The 16,277-nt window shown below is 37.0% G+C and overlaps 1 protein-coding gene and 1 pseudogene across 1 annotated transcript; one reads left to right on the plus strand and one right to left on the minus strand.

Annotated features, from left to right (window-relative positions):
* Positions 1–331: 331 nt before the first annotated feature.
* On the plus strand, positions 332–15,077 carry LOC146145263 (uncharacterized). Its single transcript, XM_083390231.1, has 9 exons — positions 332–437; positions 800–901; positions 1,599–1,714; positions 2,538–2,642; positions 4,321–4,466; positions 5,908–6,139; positions 10,707–10,896; positions 12,554–12,715; positions 13,782–15,077. Exons 1-9 carry the CDS (start codon positions 332–334, stop codon positions 13,931–13,933), a joined length of 1,311 nt encoding a protein of 436 aa, XP_083246357.1. The 3' UTR covers positions 13,934–15,077.
* Positions 8,253–8,898, minus strand: LOC146145264 (uncharacterized; annotated as a pseudogene).
* Positions 15,078–16,277: the final 1,200 nt, after the last annotated feature.

A 16,277-nucleotide genomic window follows, 5' to 3' on the forward strand; every position in this document is an offset into this window, starting at 1 on the left:
TATATGCTTTTTGGGAGAAAAATATTTGCAGGCAAATTGATAGGAAATGACATTTTATGCGGAAGAGACAACAGACTTTTGTCGATCTTGAATTAAAAGTCGCGGCTGGTTTTGTGTAATTTACAAAACATTGTACGCAGTTGCTGAATAATACTTTTATTACTCAATTTTAGGTACGAATGACGAATTTTTTATCATGGTTAAGTGGGCTAAGATCGAAACTAAGATTCTTATGAGTATGTAAACTTGTCCCATAAATCGCAGTGATACTGTACGAAACAACGACACCCTGCCTTGAGCTTACTACAACTTTGTAAAAGATCAGTTCATCATGCCAATTGAAATACACTTTGCACAGAAAAGTGCCATTTTTCGACCGGGCGATTGCGTCACAGGTCACGTGGTGGTCATTTCACAAAATTCCGACAGAACTGACGGTAGGTAACTCTATATCAGGGGTTCTTGGGGGTCCGTGAAATAGTTTTAGGGGGTCCATGAAGTTCTAATTGAAATATTAGTGTATTTAAGATGTAGTTAATTTATGTGCTTCTTGAAAAAGTTTAGGGAACGCTGGTCTAACCGAATGAGGCCTAAATTAAAACTACGATACGTATAACAAGATTGGAGATATGATCATAATGTCCAACAATTGTAAGAGTACACTAATTACCATAATCTTTTCATCGCTTAAAAAAATATATTATTTACCATAATATTATTTTTTATAAGTGTAATGTACATTCTAATCGCAGCCTTCCTGACTTATTATTGTAAAACAGTTATCAAATCTCTGCCTCAGGTATCGAGTTGGAGTGGAGAGGCCGTGTTGACCTGATGACGAAAAATAGTCAGCAGGCGACTTTCCAGGTTTTCAGAACGGCGCAAGTCCTTAACCAAAACGGTGGGAATTAAGGCATTAACGCATAAAGGCTGCTGGTGCATTGTCTGAATTTTCAAAAAAAAGCATCGCATGTTTCCGCGTCGCGTGTCCGAAGTATTGAGTGATTGCTGATTCAAGTAAAGGAAAAAACGAAATATACGGACAGGGTGCGAATATAGGTACCAATCGGGTTATTGTGCAAATTTTGCCTAAGTTTTTACCCTCACATAAAACGTTTGTAAATCAAGTGTACTTCATTAAGAGGCGAATTGTTTAACAGTCGAAAAGCCTGAGAATCCTGAAATAAGGTCAAAACTATGTTTGTACTCGAAGATCTAATTTATTCCAAACAATCGTAGTTTTTTTTGACATACTAATTTTGCCTTTGAAATGGTGAGAACAAACGGTTTCCGAATTTAAAAACTCTGAAACCAAAAATCAGGAGTTGTAGCTACTGAATGCGGCCTGAACAGTGCACCACTTTCCAAATAAAGCGTTATATTTTGCCTTTTTCAGCGATAATGATATTGCTTCCATTGAGTTGAAAAATATTTGTATTTACGTGTCGACGAACTGATTATTATTATCGTAGTCTAAATTTTATCGACTTATAGGTTAACTAATGACCTCGCAATTAATCATGTGCTCAATGAACACCTAAAAAGTCGCCATCTGAGTCTTATATACTGTATGTTTAAACAACTTTCAAAATTCTTAGACGACGAGGCTGAGGTGAGCGACCGAGAAAGGCGCATTCCCTTCAAACATCGACTGCCCAGCCCGATCCCTCCCTCGCACAAAGGTGCAGCGAGTTACGCCCAGATTCGCTACTCGGTGAGTATTCAAGTCAAAGCAATTGGTTAATAGGGGGAACAGCAGAGGATAAATTGCGTCACTTAACAGGGGTACTTAAACTGGGGTCCATAGATCCCTTGTAGGTCCGTGAACTAATTTTACGGGCAACATGAAGGTCAAAACAAATATTAGTGTATATTTAGGAAGTATTATCAATTTTTCAAAAAAAAAAAAGAGTTGAAAATAAAACGTATAAGCACTGAATCTGTTTAGACTTTATTTTACTTCAATCATCAGCATATTTTAGAAAGTCTATTTGTATTGTGACGGACATTTATGAAAAATCAGCCTACTTTTGTAGTCTTTTTGATTGTGACGTCAATTTAAGACGTCAGTTTTGAACATTTATTGCCTACCGTGGTCCATGCAATGCGTAAAAAAATTGGGGGTCCGCTGTAAAAAAAGTTGAAGAACCCCTGCTTTAGAAGTTCTGGTATAGAATGGATTGTAACTATTGGAAAATTGCGGGTGCATTTTAAAGACGGCGTGCCGGTGCCACAACAGAATCCGAACATTTTATTTTAATAAACAAGATGTTTTGTGCCTAATAATTACCGTAACGAACATGAAGTAAAAAGCATTAAGACGGTCTTTCGACTGTTTGTAAACAACGAACTATTTGTTTATTATGATTCTACTTTTAGTTAAACTAATACTTTTTTCTATCCTTAAAGTTTTCGCTTGTATAAAACTAGCAAACCAGGGATATTGGCGTTGTTCGTGTATAGGGTAAACGTTTCAATCCCAATTGAACTACTTTATCTGAAGGTTCAAGTGTATGACTATTTTATTTTTGTTTAAGGTGGAAGCAACGCTTAAACGAAACTGGGAGGACGGCGTGATCACGTTGAGCACCGAAAAGCCTTTTAATGTCATTCCAGTGCAGGAATTAACACAAGCGCACATGGTAATGTGGTTTGCAGCGAATTACCCCAAAAGCAATACTGTAGTTTGTAGTTGACCTGCCCAAGTGTACACGGTTAAAAAATGCCAAGTGTCTATAGGTTTCGCTTTAGCTATTTACAACAAATAGAACACAGTTTACTTTAAATTTATAATATTGTCGGATAAAAATAGTAACGAAAAGTTCTTAACGTTTATTTTTAGGCCTGTTTTTTTTGTTTGGGAAACCATGCCAGAAGAATACTGTTACCTACATCAGGAATAACGACCATTGGGTTTTGCCATTGTGATAACCACGTTTTTATTTTTTACGTTGTTTCGGCACACTTTGTTTGTTAGGCTTAGTTCGGCAATTATCGCTTATAAACCCTTAGCTTTAACTTTAGGGACTATATAATACAAATTCTAAAGAACTACTTCATAAGTTTAGAAGACATTAGCATTTTCTAATAAAACCTAAAGGAATAGAGGTGTACTTTAATTTTAATAGTTCGCGCCCTGCGTTTATTTGACAAAAAAACAACAACATAGAAGTGCTATTTCAGAGAGACAAACCTATTGTGTGGAGTTGTTTTAATGTAATCCTGTATCCAGTAAAAGCTACATCTTGTATATGAGTAACCTTAATGTATGAGAGAATCTTATATCCTTTGTGCTTTATGAAACGGTAATTAGGAAGATGTCAATAATAACTGCCAGCACTGAACGTGATTTCATTGGGTCTTGGCCGTCTTTAACGTTTTAATCGCTATACATCATCGTTAACATGGGACTCGGTGTTCCCAAGAGAAACCGTTTTACTAATTGGCATATGCTCTCTAGCGGGACGGCAGATACTTAAAACTGAAGAACTAAGATGTTTCAGATGGTTAATCAATATCTAAATTAATGTTAAAGGGATTTTTATTTGTTCGCAAATCACTTTCCTAATCATATGAAGCCGGACGATGGAGAACAAAAAAGTTGCGTTTTGGGCCTAAATGATTCAAAAACGCTCTGCATCCGTTGGTATCATACTTCCCAAAGCACATATTGTATAGCAGGCCTGCACAACTCAAAATAGTGCAATGGCCTCAACAAGCAAGTAAAAAAGCTATGGGACCGAGTCCATATAATCTTTATAAGGTCTATATAACGTTATTGAGCGAACTTTAGCGTTTCACGTATTGTTTGTGTTCGTAGTCTAGTTTAGCAGAAGCGATTTAATATACCATAATAGCGTTTTGGGGCTAAATATAGATATCCTTGGAACAAACAAAAAATATCTTTGATAACCGATAAAAAAGTAGTATTTGCATGATAAAGTCAGCCAATAATATAAAACAGTATGGGGATATTGCCTTTTTGATCCACCCCGTTTTTTTTTCAAACTCACTGTGTTATGGACCCAACAACAGAACAATTCGCGTACTCTGGAGTGGCAAAATACTCGACACGTTAGCCACCCAATGGGGCTATTTATTAAACTACTAGATTTGTAATGCGTCGCAAGCTTAAACGTTTGTTTAACCCTGAGTAACTAAAAGTGATTAAAAAAATTTCCAATTGCAATTAGAAAATGACAACAAAAGGTAAGCCAAGAAAATCGCTTGTCCGCCAATGCCAAAAAACAACAACACCGGCAATTAAAGACGAAATTTGGTTGAATGTCGGTTAACTGTCACGCTGCTTATTTGTAAAAGGGTCAAATCAAACTGAACCACGCTGTGAGACCGATGATGTGCTGCTGCTGTTTCTTTCCCTTGGTGGAGGTCGGAATAGCGCTGAACAAGCGGGGTTACTATCCTGGCGAGGAGGTGGCAATTCAAATGGCGGTCGTCAATAACAGGTGAGCTTATATCAAAGGAGTGCGTTTTTTTTACTTTTGCAGTGATGCCTCCTTGACCTACTTCCAAAACCATGTTTTTACTGACGACATTCGCACCCCTTAGGGGGGCAATTAGCAGTCTAGGTAGTCTTGAAAATAGTTTTTGTTTTCATTTTAACCTAAAATGTTAAAGGTGGCACCATGTGAAGACAAATTGTATTGAAATCTTGACAAGCTTTCGCACAACCGTGTTCCATTAGGTTGAAGTAGGACCAAAAAACATACGGCCATTTGCAAAGACTAAATGGTTTAATATACGGGTTTCTACGCTTATCATCCTATTGGGTGGGCACTCCTGGTTTGTACACAACAATATGTAGACCCAATTAACACATATAAGCAGCTGTTTCGATATTTTGAACAGTTTGTGTCGAACAAGCTGGACAAGCAACACAACGACCGCCCTTATTTTCGACATTTTCATAACGCTGACGCGCCTCGTTAGTAGATAGACGGCGCTAATGAGACATTTGTCTTCAATGGGCGCTCTTCCGCTAGCTCATCGCAGGCACGCGTTACACTTAGTGCTGGGTTCTATACTACGTCAACGAGCTCAACCACAAGCAATTAAGTAAACAAAATATCATCATCACATTTTCAATCATTCACTATCAACCATGACCGTGTTGAAGTTTGGGGACATAAATAACATTTGCTAATTTGTTTTATAGTACAAGATATCCCTTTTTAACAATCCGAAATAACTATATTAAAGAGAAGCTCTTAAAGTCCATTAGCATTAACACTGCAATACGCTATGCCGTATTAATCAACAAAGGATTTTTTTACCCAACCTAATTGGAGATAAATGAATCCTATATATAAGTCTCCAACCAGTGGGCCATAAGAACATTTAAGGTGGGCCACAGACCAATTTAAAAATCTAAATTTATTTCATTTGTGTCATCATATTTAATTTCACAGGAATAATGGCTTAGGGAGGAATTAAAATGGAATGTAAATTTATTGTTCAGCCGCAAGTATCTCACTAATGCACGGTTGAATAAATAATCTGTTTTGAAATATGTTCTGCTGTGTTTTGTTCTAAACCTATTTTAAAGCTTTTTCTTTCGTAAAAATTCTATTGGGTCCCAGAATGTTTTTGCAACGTAAATGGGCCACGAAAGAAAAAAGGGTAAGAACCACTGTACTAGATCCTCTATTCGAAATTCTTGAACACACTAATAATTTCTAGCACACTAAACTTAGTGTTAGAATTCTTTATAGATTCATAGTAGAAAGGATGTTAAAAATCGGTTGGGTCATAGGGTACCGACATGCCTTTCATTGTAAAAAACGTGCGTACCGGCACTTTTTCTTAGAACAGCACACAAGTGTAAATGTAGCCTGAAATAATAATAATTTCCGTATATAACAGCTGGTGGACAAATTCATTTTTCAGCGGATCCGAAATATCGGGAATCAACCTTAAGCTTCTCCAGCTGGTGTCGATAATGTGCGCCGCCGGCTACTCCTATCAGAGAGTGGTGGTGCAAGAACTTAACCTGCACCAAATCATCATACCTTCCAGTAGCAGCCCCTACACAATGCCTATGAAGAAGATGTCGATTCCGGCCACAACGCCCACTTACGATACTGGCAAGGACATCCTGTCGGTAAAGTACGAAATACAGGTAGCTGGACAAATCCGAAAATGTTACGTGGTAATTCACTTTTGCTGAGTCCGATGTTTTTAACAATTGGTGACGAATTGTTTCACCTGGCGGCTCCCAAATTACGTTTTTTTAAATAATACAGAGCGCGATATATCTTTGAAAAAAAAACAATTAAAGGAAATAAGGCACAATAATGACGCCACTTTTTAATTCAGTGCTCACTATTATTGTAAAGTTAATCAGTTAATGAATATAAACGCGGATCGCATTTTAAGATCTACAGATTTTGAGCTACCAAATAACAATGATTTCTATAAAAAGCGAGTAGACAGTCAAGTAAACTATAACCAAATAGGGATAAATGATTCTTAAATATAAGTAAAATGAAGTCATATTACAACTTATTTTTATGTAAACTTACAGTCGTTCCTTAACTGTTAATAGTGCCTAAGAAAGCTAGATTACTTTTCTTAACATCTATGGTACAACAGTAGCCTATATTTGTTGACCAGTCTTTTTTATTTGGGGTAAAAACTATGTTGTCGTTAGACACCATTTGAAATTAACTGAATCTATAACACCTCTCCAAATGCCTTGTTGTGGTTTGCTTTGGGTTTTTTATACCGAAAACGACATCGGAATTTTTCTATCACTTTATTTATTTAGCAAAACGCAATTCAATATTTTAAATGTAGGAACCAATAAGTATAGCATTAATTTTATTCACATTTACAATTATATGACTTTTGTTAATATGCCTATGTTTAAAAAGCCATAAAAATATTAACAGCACATATGCATAGTTTTGTATACGGATGACAACACTCAAATCAACATTATTGTATGAAAATAACTTTCTCTTTTTCTGACTTTTGAGAATGTTCATATGTATCCTCATCTTTCTTTGGACACCAACAGTATTGGCCATCATATTAATTGTTTCATTTGGGTGTAGCGAATACCTCTATAAAACTGTCTAGCAGTAGCTCTATCTGTTAAGCCGAATTCCTATTGTATTTTAATAGTTTGCCTTCTTCTTTGGAATGCCTCCTCTGGTCTCTCCTTCGGTGCTGCTCTGCGGCCTTTTGTGATCAACCTTTTATGGGTTGGTTGGTCAGTTAATTGCATTACAAATTGCCGGCCTACATTGTATAATGTTCATAGTTTCTATATCTCAGTGGAAACGTTCAACAAAATCTTCGTGAATAACATCTGGTTTTCTGGAAAGTAATCCAAATGTCTCTGCAGAAGGTGCACTTTTACACTCTTTGATTGTGTACTAACCAAAAAGTTTCCCACAACCTGAAAAAAGGCCATTAAACCTGCTTTTCTACTTGATTCATGGTGTTAAACTACCTTGTTTTTCATTAGCCGTCTCACTTTTACCCAACAAATATTCCTGGTCTTAACTTTTCATTCCTCGGGTCCTCAAAGCACGAAGTTTCAGGCAATTGTTCTCGAAAACGACCCTTGCTTATCTAGGAGTTTTACATATTGCTTCACAGCCTAATGTGAAAGGTGGTAGCAAAACTTTCATAAATCTGCAAATGCTTGGTTACAGATGCTTTTCCTTATGAATAAATTATTTTCTTGAACCTCAACTATCTCATAAACCAAGGGCGACAACCTGCGGCCGTTGATTTTAACTTTGGCGGAGGTTGCGCGACTGGTATCCAAGACCTGTTGGCTGTGTGTGTCAGTCCCTGACGAAGGCTTGCCGTGTAGTAAGCCGAAACGTTGGTTGAAGAAATATATGCCAGACAAACCTATTTTAAATATACTATGCCTGGTAGCAACAGCATATTTATGGTGTACAAGACGTTTCCTTTCAATGTCGACTAACAAGCGGTTAGCGCGAAGAAAGTCTGCACCGCGCAGTGGGCGGGAAACGTCTGCCAACACAAATCTCCATTTAAAAACTCCAGCCGGGATGTGGAGTGTAACCATTTTGTAACCGTAAGTGGCTATTAAGCTACCATTCGCAGCCTTAAACCTTTCGGGTTTGTGCGTCGTTCGCCACCGTTAGGTAGAAAGGCACTTACTTGACCTCCAGTGTCCACTAAATAGTTACGAGCAGAAACCCGGTCCCAAAGAGAAAAAAAGACTGAAAGTATTGCCGGTGCCTTCGCTATCACAGGCAGCCGGCCTTGTCGTTTCCCTGAAAAGAACACGGTGGGCTGCATAGACGTGCGTCTGCTCCAAAGGGCCTATGGTAGAAATATACAAGTAGTTTGATTGCCGTTATTGCGAAATTGCTTACCGTGTTGCACCTTGCTCACAGCAAAATCGTTGTTGTGACTGCGAGAAAGCCATAAAACGTCTGCCTTCAGAGCCAATCAACGAAGATCTGTGGTATCCTCGTGAGCCAATACTATCCGGATATCCCAGGCATGTGCTGCAAAAACAAATGTTCAAAAAGAAAAGAACGGTGGTCTCCGAGTAGGGCAAGCATCTCATCCATGAAAACTTAGGGTTTCTTGTCGCCCAAGGGAGGCATGTTTATAAGCTGCGCTGCTCGTTCCTGCTTTGAAAGCGTACATGACTGCAGCAAGCGTTGCTTAATTGCGTCGATTACTTGCCTTCGGCCGGCGCTCCAGCAGGTCAATTAAATGTGCTACAGTTCCTTGGTCGAGCGCAGAAACTTTCTAATAGAATTTAGTTTTATCTTCGACAATTTTTTTAGGAGCAAACTGCGCCTCTACTTGCTGTAGCCAAACACATGTTTGTGTTGGCCAGAACGTAGGAAGCTTGATCGAAACGGCGTGTTCAGCTTCCATCTTCTACTTCAAAAAGAACGTTTTGATGTCGCGGGGTTACCAGTGAAGCGGTCGATGCTTTATTCGTAGATGCGTCGATCGAAAAAGGGCGTCAGCGTAACCATGTACGCTACACTGCGGCCGTTGATTTTAACTTTGGCGGCCGTGAACGACTGAACGTGTTTAGGAAAATACATATGTTGGCAGCCGTACGTTGATGCAAACTTATCAACAAAAAATATTGATACAAACTTATCTCCACCCCATGAAATTGGAATTTTAAACTGAAATTAGGCTGGGTTTATGTTATGAGCCAGGCAGACATCAGCCTCAAATTGTGGGTCATCAGACTGGCTAAGAGTCATGTGAGCAGGCGAGAATCCGGGGGGACACCTGGCATTGACCCACAAACTATAATACTTTTTATTTGTCTTTATTATGTTTTGGGTTCGTTTAAAGGAAATCCGTTCATATCAAAGGCTAGCTATTGCGCCGCGTGACTAGCAAAATCTAAGAAGTCCAATTTTTTGACAAATTAGAATGTAAAAGCCGGTATTTATAACAATATGCGACTCTTTTTATGTGCATAATGTCCATTCTTACAACTGAAAAGAATTGCCTATTTTAACCAATGATAAACGATTTTTTTTTTTATTATATTTTTTGGACTAGATTTTAGTTTCAGATTCGCGCACGAGTTCAGTAGAGAACAATTTGCATTTTTAGGTTTAAGTATGTCATGGCGTAAGGTTCTGACGTAACTTTCTGACGTCATCAAGATTGTACACCGCTGCCATATAGACATAAAAAGCATTGATCCTATTTTATACTGCAACCCCCGGCCCCTAGGCTTAGTACCTATCATAAGTACAAAATTAGGTGACCCAAGAGCGTTCAGTTGTAGCTATAATCGCAAGGTGATAGGCAACTGTTTTTTTTTTCAAATTACCTTGTAAACTTGGAACATAATTTATGTCTACTGCACTTCTCTTAAATTGATGTATTCTGACCTGTGAGACTATCTACTGTAGGCCTAACTGTTTCCTTTTTATCATACAATAAATAAGTTACATTTTGTAAAAAAATTACGTTATAGAAAACGTATAAGGCCACTTTCGAAATCAGCATTTAAAAGAATATACTGTTGCTGCCAGGCATTATATTAATTATAAAGAGGGTTCTTCCGACAATTATTTATGCTGTACCGACGTTTCGATAACCTATCCAGGTAATCCTCATCAGGGCATATAAACTTGTAACCTTGCAGAGGTATATATTCAGTGAAGAAAAAAGACGAAAAAACAGTATATATATATATACCTCTGCAAGGTTACAAGTTTATATGCCCTGATGAAGATTACCTGGATAGGTTATCGAAACGTCGGTACAGAATAAATAATTGTCGGAAGATCAACATTTAAAAGTTAATCGAAATAAGTCTCTTTTTGTAAACAGCAAATAATTTTATTTTGGACCAGTGTCAGTGTAATCTTTTTGCACCCAATTCACCAATTTAATCCAACTTTATATTAAAAGATTGTTTTAAGCTACACCTAAGATAGTCGGAAAATTTAATATATAATTTTAACCCTTTAATAATGCAAACCATTAGGCCTATGTTTCACAGCACCTGCAAATTTATTACATTAACTCCTTATTTAGGTATTACGTAGCCTATATTTATGGATAACTAAAATAATTGTAAAAACATACATTTATCCAGTAAAATGTCCAATGATGGAAGTTTGATTAGAAGAATTGAATGACAACCGGCCTTATGACGTAATATTTCGATGTAATAAAAAACTTGTTAATTTTTATCTTGACAGTGCATCATCTGCCTTCCTTCAGTCTACGACGACATTTTTCTCACGCTGCCTGTCGTCATAGGAACCTATCCGGAAGCGCTAACGTCGCTCATGCGCAACCTAAATATTTTGCCTCAAAAGGGTACAACGTTACGACCGATTCCAAGTGCCGATTTGGATTCGCCAGAGTTTGCTAGTTCAATAGAGGAAGGTACTAACCACGTATAATTTTAATCTTGAAAAGTGTATCCCTAAGTTTGTACACAAATCTAAACTCATTGCGTGAATTTACACTTTTGGTTTTGGTAATTAAAGTTTGTATTTCCTTTTGACAAATCCAATATTTACGCACGGTAAATTACATTAATTACAGTATGAATAACTTACAGCTTATAAATTTTAGCATAACAGTTTTGCACTTTTATGATGAACTATATCCTTAAATAGTTATTGCTATCAATAACACTGATCAACAGAATTTTTTCACAATATTAACAACTATTTCTTGGTAAATTATATGTTGCTGAGTTCAAGTGTGATGTCAGAATTTCAAGATAATTGCACTTTTTTTTATGTTTGCAGCAAAACAAAATTATATTTAACGATATATTCGGTGAATTATCTTTAACGATATATTTATAACCTAATAATAATTTCAGCATTACAACTTCAGAGTTTTGATTGTATCAGCTTTTGTAACTTCATAATTTGTCTAATGACAGCCTGTTACACGCAGTTCAAAGGTACTGTGTCAGGTGGCTGTGTGATTGTTTTTTTAGGTTGTTACATGCTTGTGAATTACACTTAAGCACAGCTATATGTAGCCTATAGTTAAGCTAATTAGTGTTAGTTATATTTCACAAGGATTATTTTCAGTTTGTTGTTTTTGTCATTAAGGTAGCCCTAAATTAGTCTGTGTACAACTGGAAATATGTGGAGATTTAAAAGTGATATCCCTTCTCTCGGAAATGCAATTGCGTTATATACAAAACACATGTGCTTTTTATGTCTTTGAGACGGTCGACAGGACTGTTTTCCTGAGCTGTAGAAAGTTTTAATTGTATATAACTCAAAAGTTGGTATGATAAAATGCAAACTAGCCTCCTGGCGTTTACTTTATAAAATGTAAGAAGCAATTAAGCTGTGGCCTTCAGTATTACAAATTATGTTTTACCGTCCCCCGTATTTTTGCTAAAACCGCTTTTTATAGCTAATATGGTAAAAAGTATGATCGTAGCAAATCAACTTGTAAGTTTTTTTAAATATAACTTCGGAAGAGTGAAAAATATTCGTGATGCTTCGAGAATAAAATATTAGTCACCTAGCGTTATACCGAAAGCAAAGTCGGTAATAAGGGCCATGCACAAAGAAATAAACATTTTTCCAATTGGATAGTTTTTCCCCCCTAATATCGTGGTAATCGGAAAAAAAGGAATAAAAGTATTTTTCTATCTTTCTTATTCGTAGTTAATTTAGGCTGAAGGTGCCATGAGTCGCCTAAATACTTAACATATCCAATGAACAAAAAGGATTAACGCCAACGTAAAAGGTTTAGAACTAAAAGCAAAGTAATTAAATCCAACGTAACAACTCATACGACAATATGGCTGTTAAAGTACCAATATTTTAAGGATTTTATTCATTACTATAGACTTTTGCATATTGGCGACCTAGCCGTATTGACTTGGCGAGTCACACTACATTCCTAAAATCTGAAATACAATACAAACGTAATAGCCGCAGAAAACGTGACATAGGCATATGGTTTGGGCATCCCTAACTTGGGTTATCGTTTAGAAAAATAAAAACTTCAAGGTAAATGACTTTAATTTCAGTATTTGTTAAAAGCTTTTGCTAATTCGTTCCAGTCCGTGAATTCCCATCAATGGACAACCTACACTCGACCCAGTACGACAACAATTCGGACGAATCAGATTCGTCAGATGGCGAAGCGTTCGAAGACCTTTCTCACGGTATTGTGAACCCTGGCTACCAATCGTCGTCCAACATTGAAAGCACAACGTCAGCTGGTGAGACAATTACCTATACCAGCGGCCGGGAACCTATGGCTCGCGAGCTACATATGGCTCTTTTGGTGATGCCATATGGCTCTTTTAATGAGGGAATTTTGCCGGCAAATAAATCGAAACTATCATTCTAGCATGATGCGAATAAAACTGCACGCCGTCATGGCCCCTTTCCAATCTGTACTTTTCATTTTTTAAACAAGACGAGAAGCAATTTTTTCAGCGCTTTGCGCGAATCCTATTTGTCTATTGGTAGCTGTTAGTACGTTAGATTGAATCTATTATTGTTCCAAAGGTCATGTTAGTATCATGACATTCTGTAATTAAAGTTTCGTACACTTGGCCAATGCACTTTTTTGCGCTTATATGCCCTGTCTTCTAAATGAGAACATAACAAACAGTCCTGATCAAAACACCATTTTGTTTCAACATAAACTCGATGTTAAAACATGTTATATGACTCTTATCAAAATGATTCCGCTTTTATGGCTCCCTTAGGTAAAAAGGTTTCCGACCCCTGGTCTATACGATTCGTAAGCTAAGTTGGACTATAATAGTAGGCCTACATGTTCAGGACTTTTATAGTGCATGTTCAGGTTTTCGCCCAAAACATTTTTAAATCGGGCAAGCACATTGACCTTCAAGCAAATTCAAAAACCTATAATTTTTTGACACGTCTTCTAGCGCAGTGATTTTCAACCAGTGTTCCGCGCAACACTACAGCATTATAAGAAAGATCGTCAAGTGTTTCGCCAGAAATTAAATATTTTGACTAACGTTCCACGGAACACCGATCAAAAATTACTGCTGTTTAACACAATGGGCGTAAGTTGCTTTTATTTGATGAAAGCAATTGCCACTTTGAATGATTCATCGCGTTTTAAGTTTTTAAAGAGAAAAGTTCCAAAAAGTTATTTGACTTTAATAGAAAAAATAGCCTACTTATCTTTTTTAATTATTATTTTTATGACAAAAATGCAGATAAAGATTGTCGGAGAATGTAAAAACTGGCGCTTATAGGTTTTAGCAAAAATATTATTTTTACTATTGTTTAACATTTTGCTTACAGGCTCAAGCTCACCAAAAAAACAGCCAAAGGTGATAGCTTACGAACTTCTGGAGCCCAATAAGTGGATGGTGCATTACAAACGATGCGGCTCTTTGCTCAAACCCAGCAAAACTGCCCGGGTGACAGAACGCCTGTCTCTGGACAACAGCTGAAACGGCGCAGGTCGCAAGATCAAATCTTGCTTTAACGGACGCAAAATTCATTTCTACCTTGATGCACAACAACAATCAGCGTCGGCACTATGCATTTCGTTTAAATTGTGTGAAAATATAGCGTCTTCAAATGTCAAAACTAGTAAAACGTGCAATAAGGATTTCCCTTTACAGTTTGAACGGAGCGTTTAAAGTCTGCTTGCCTTTCATCATATACATCGTATCTTGTTTCATAATTTTTAACGTCTTCTAACCAGCAGCACATTGCGGTCAGAAATACCAGTCCGAATTACAACACTTAGGCTACTGAACTAAGTAGTGATAATCATTCGAAAAATCTGCACCTCTAACCACACACACACTTATATTTGAGCAAACGGTACACTGACTCTTTAGAATTAGTCTCAATATGCGTACAAAGTATATTTATTTGTGGCTTTTAACGCAGTCATACAATTGACGACCAACATAGCAATCATAAGAGTTGTTGACCAATAGGTCATCATTCTACATGCTTTCCTTATTCAAAGTTTTGAAGATCGACCTACAAACGCCGTTTAACGGTTGGTTGTTTTGTTTTTGACGTGGTGACATGTGGTAAATCCCACTTGTAAGATTGAAGGGGGTCCGTGCATGTGATGGTCTTTGTCTGAAGAATATGTGCAGCTATTTATAATGTAAGCAAGTGTAGATTTATTACAAGCATTGCATGGATCATTGCCAAAATCTGGTTATATTTGTTACTGTCGATTTAACCGTATTTTATGTCTATTTTTTTTATTTTAAATACTTTTGAAGCCACTGTTTTTAGGCGCGTTAGAGCTATAGTGATAATGGTTGAATTCTATTCGGTAGTGGAAACATGATATTCGGTCAAAACCGGAATCGGAGAATGAAACAAAAAACGTTAAAACACTGTTGATCTCTTTGAAAGCCCCAAGACCTCATTGAACTATTCTCAGTGCTTCTACGACATATGTGCAATGTGCATGCCTCTTTCCACACACATGATCGCGTAGGCTATCATGTTACCGGCTGTAATCGACGAGGTTTCGTTTTCAATAAAACTTTGAAGATCCCCGAATCAAAATTCACAATAAAAAACATATAAAAACAAGAAAATCGTAACAATTCACAAAACATAAACAGAGGTTTTATATGTGTTGGACTTTTGGTGTAACCATATCCTAAAAAAATAAATTCATTTTGCCATCACAAGAAGTGTGGTAATACTCGATGTGGTGTTAACCTAGGTTGTACCACAGTCTAGGGTCATAAGAGACTGCATAATATGTCGATGAACGCCGTGCAGCACAACTTGTATCTAATCTATTAGAACAAAGTGAATCACGAGTTATTTGGGGACGGCAAAGAAATGAGGAAATTTGCTTAGGCGGAAATGGTGCTTCGGGTTCGAATTCACAGGCTGGTGATACAGAAAATGCCGCCGTGGCAGTAAGAGCCTTTATTGAGCCTAAAAACGCCTTTTGTTGGCACTTTTGTGTGCCGTCAAAAATTTTTGTTTGAATTTTTAAAGGTTGTTATTTCCGTTTTCACCTGATCTCCAAACTATGCTAGAAAAAACAAAACATGTGTACCTTGAACAAAACCAGACTGTTGTAAACTCTAGGTGTAGGCTGATAAGCTTTAATTGATTACACGGCGTTCCACTGATTACCAATAATACAGTCGTGCGTAAACGAACGTCGGACTTAAGGCCTTTGGATTGGTTGCGTGTAACCGAACGGATAAGGAAAAACATCGCCCAACCAAGCATACCTTCCTACTCATGTAACGTTTCCTAGTTTATAGTGAGGCAAAACAACAACAACACGAACAAACGTGTTCGACTTATAGTGTAAAAGCGTGTTGGCATGGCGTATGTGTTGCGTAAAACAAGACACAGTGTGGAAGCATTCCATCAAATAAAAAAAAATATTTTAGCTCTTTTAGGATAAAGTTAAAATATATTTCACACAGTTTAGGACTGGCCTAAAGGTTTTTAACCTAAGAAGAAACATTTAAATTACACCCTTTCAAAACTACTGTGGTAAATTAATAAATAAACAAAACTAGAAAGGCCTGGGTACATTATACACGGATCTGTAATGTAGCTTGATAATAATTTGCTAAGCCAAAAAGGTCGAGTAAATCGACAACATCTTGATTAAGACGTTTCGATACGAGCTTGTATAATCTTCAGTTAATATTTCAGTTAGAAAGACCTAATGTTAGCATTTCAATGAACCTTAACACTTTGATTATGAAAGAGCATATAGAGTTATAAGGTATCTTAAATTACTGTCAGAAGTAGTGCGTCTAAACGTTTTTATTTCACGAACAA

Source organism: Ascidiella aspersa, chromosome 5 (genome assembly GCF_963924565.1).
Source record: "Ascidiella aspersa chromosome 5, kaAscAspe10.2, whole genome shotgun sequence".
Taxonomy (NCBI): Eukaryota; Metazoa; Chordata; class Ascidiacea; order Phlebobranchia; family Ascidiidae; genus Ascidiella; species Ascidiella aspersa.

Bases quoted from the DNA above. Each gene is read 5' to 3' on its own strand.
- LOC146145263 (XM_083390231.1), top strand. From the start codon at position 332: ATGCCAATTGAAATACACTTTGCACAGAAAAGTGCCATTTTTCGACCG. The intron at 1,715-2,537 runs GTGAGTATTCAA...TTTTTGTTTAAG, and splicing joins ACGCCCAGATTCGCTACTCG to GTGGAAGCAACGCTTAAACG. The intron at 12,716-13,781 runs GTGAGACAATTA...TTTTGCTTACAG, and splicing joins TGAAAGCACAACGTCAGCTG to GCTCAAGCTCACCAAAAAAA.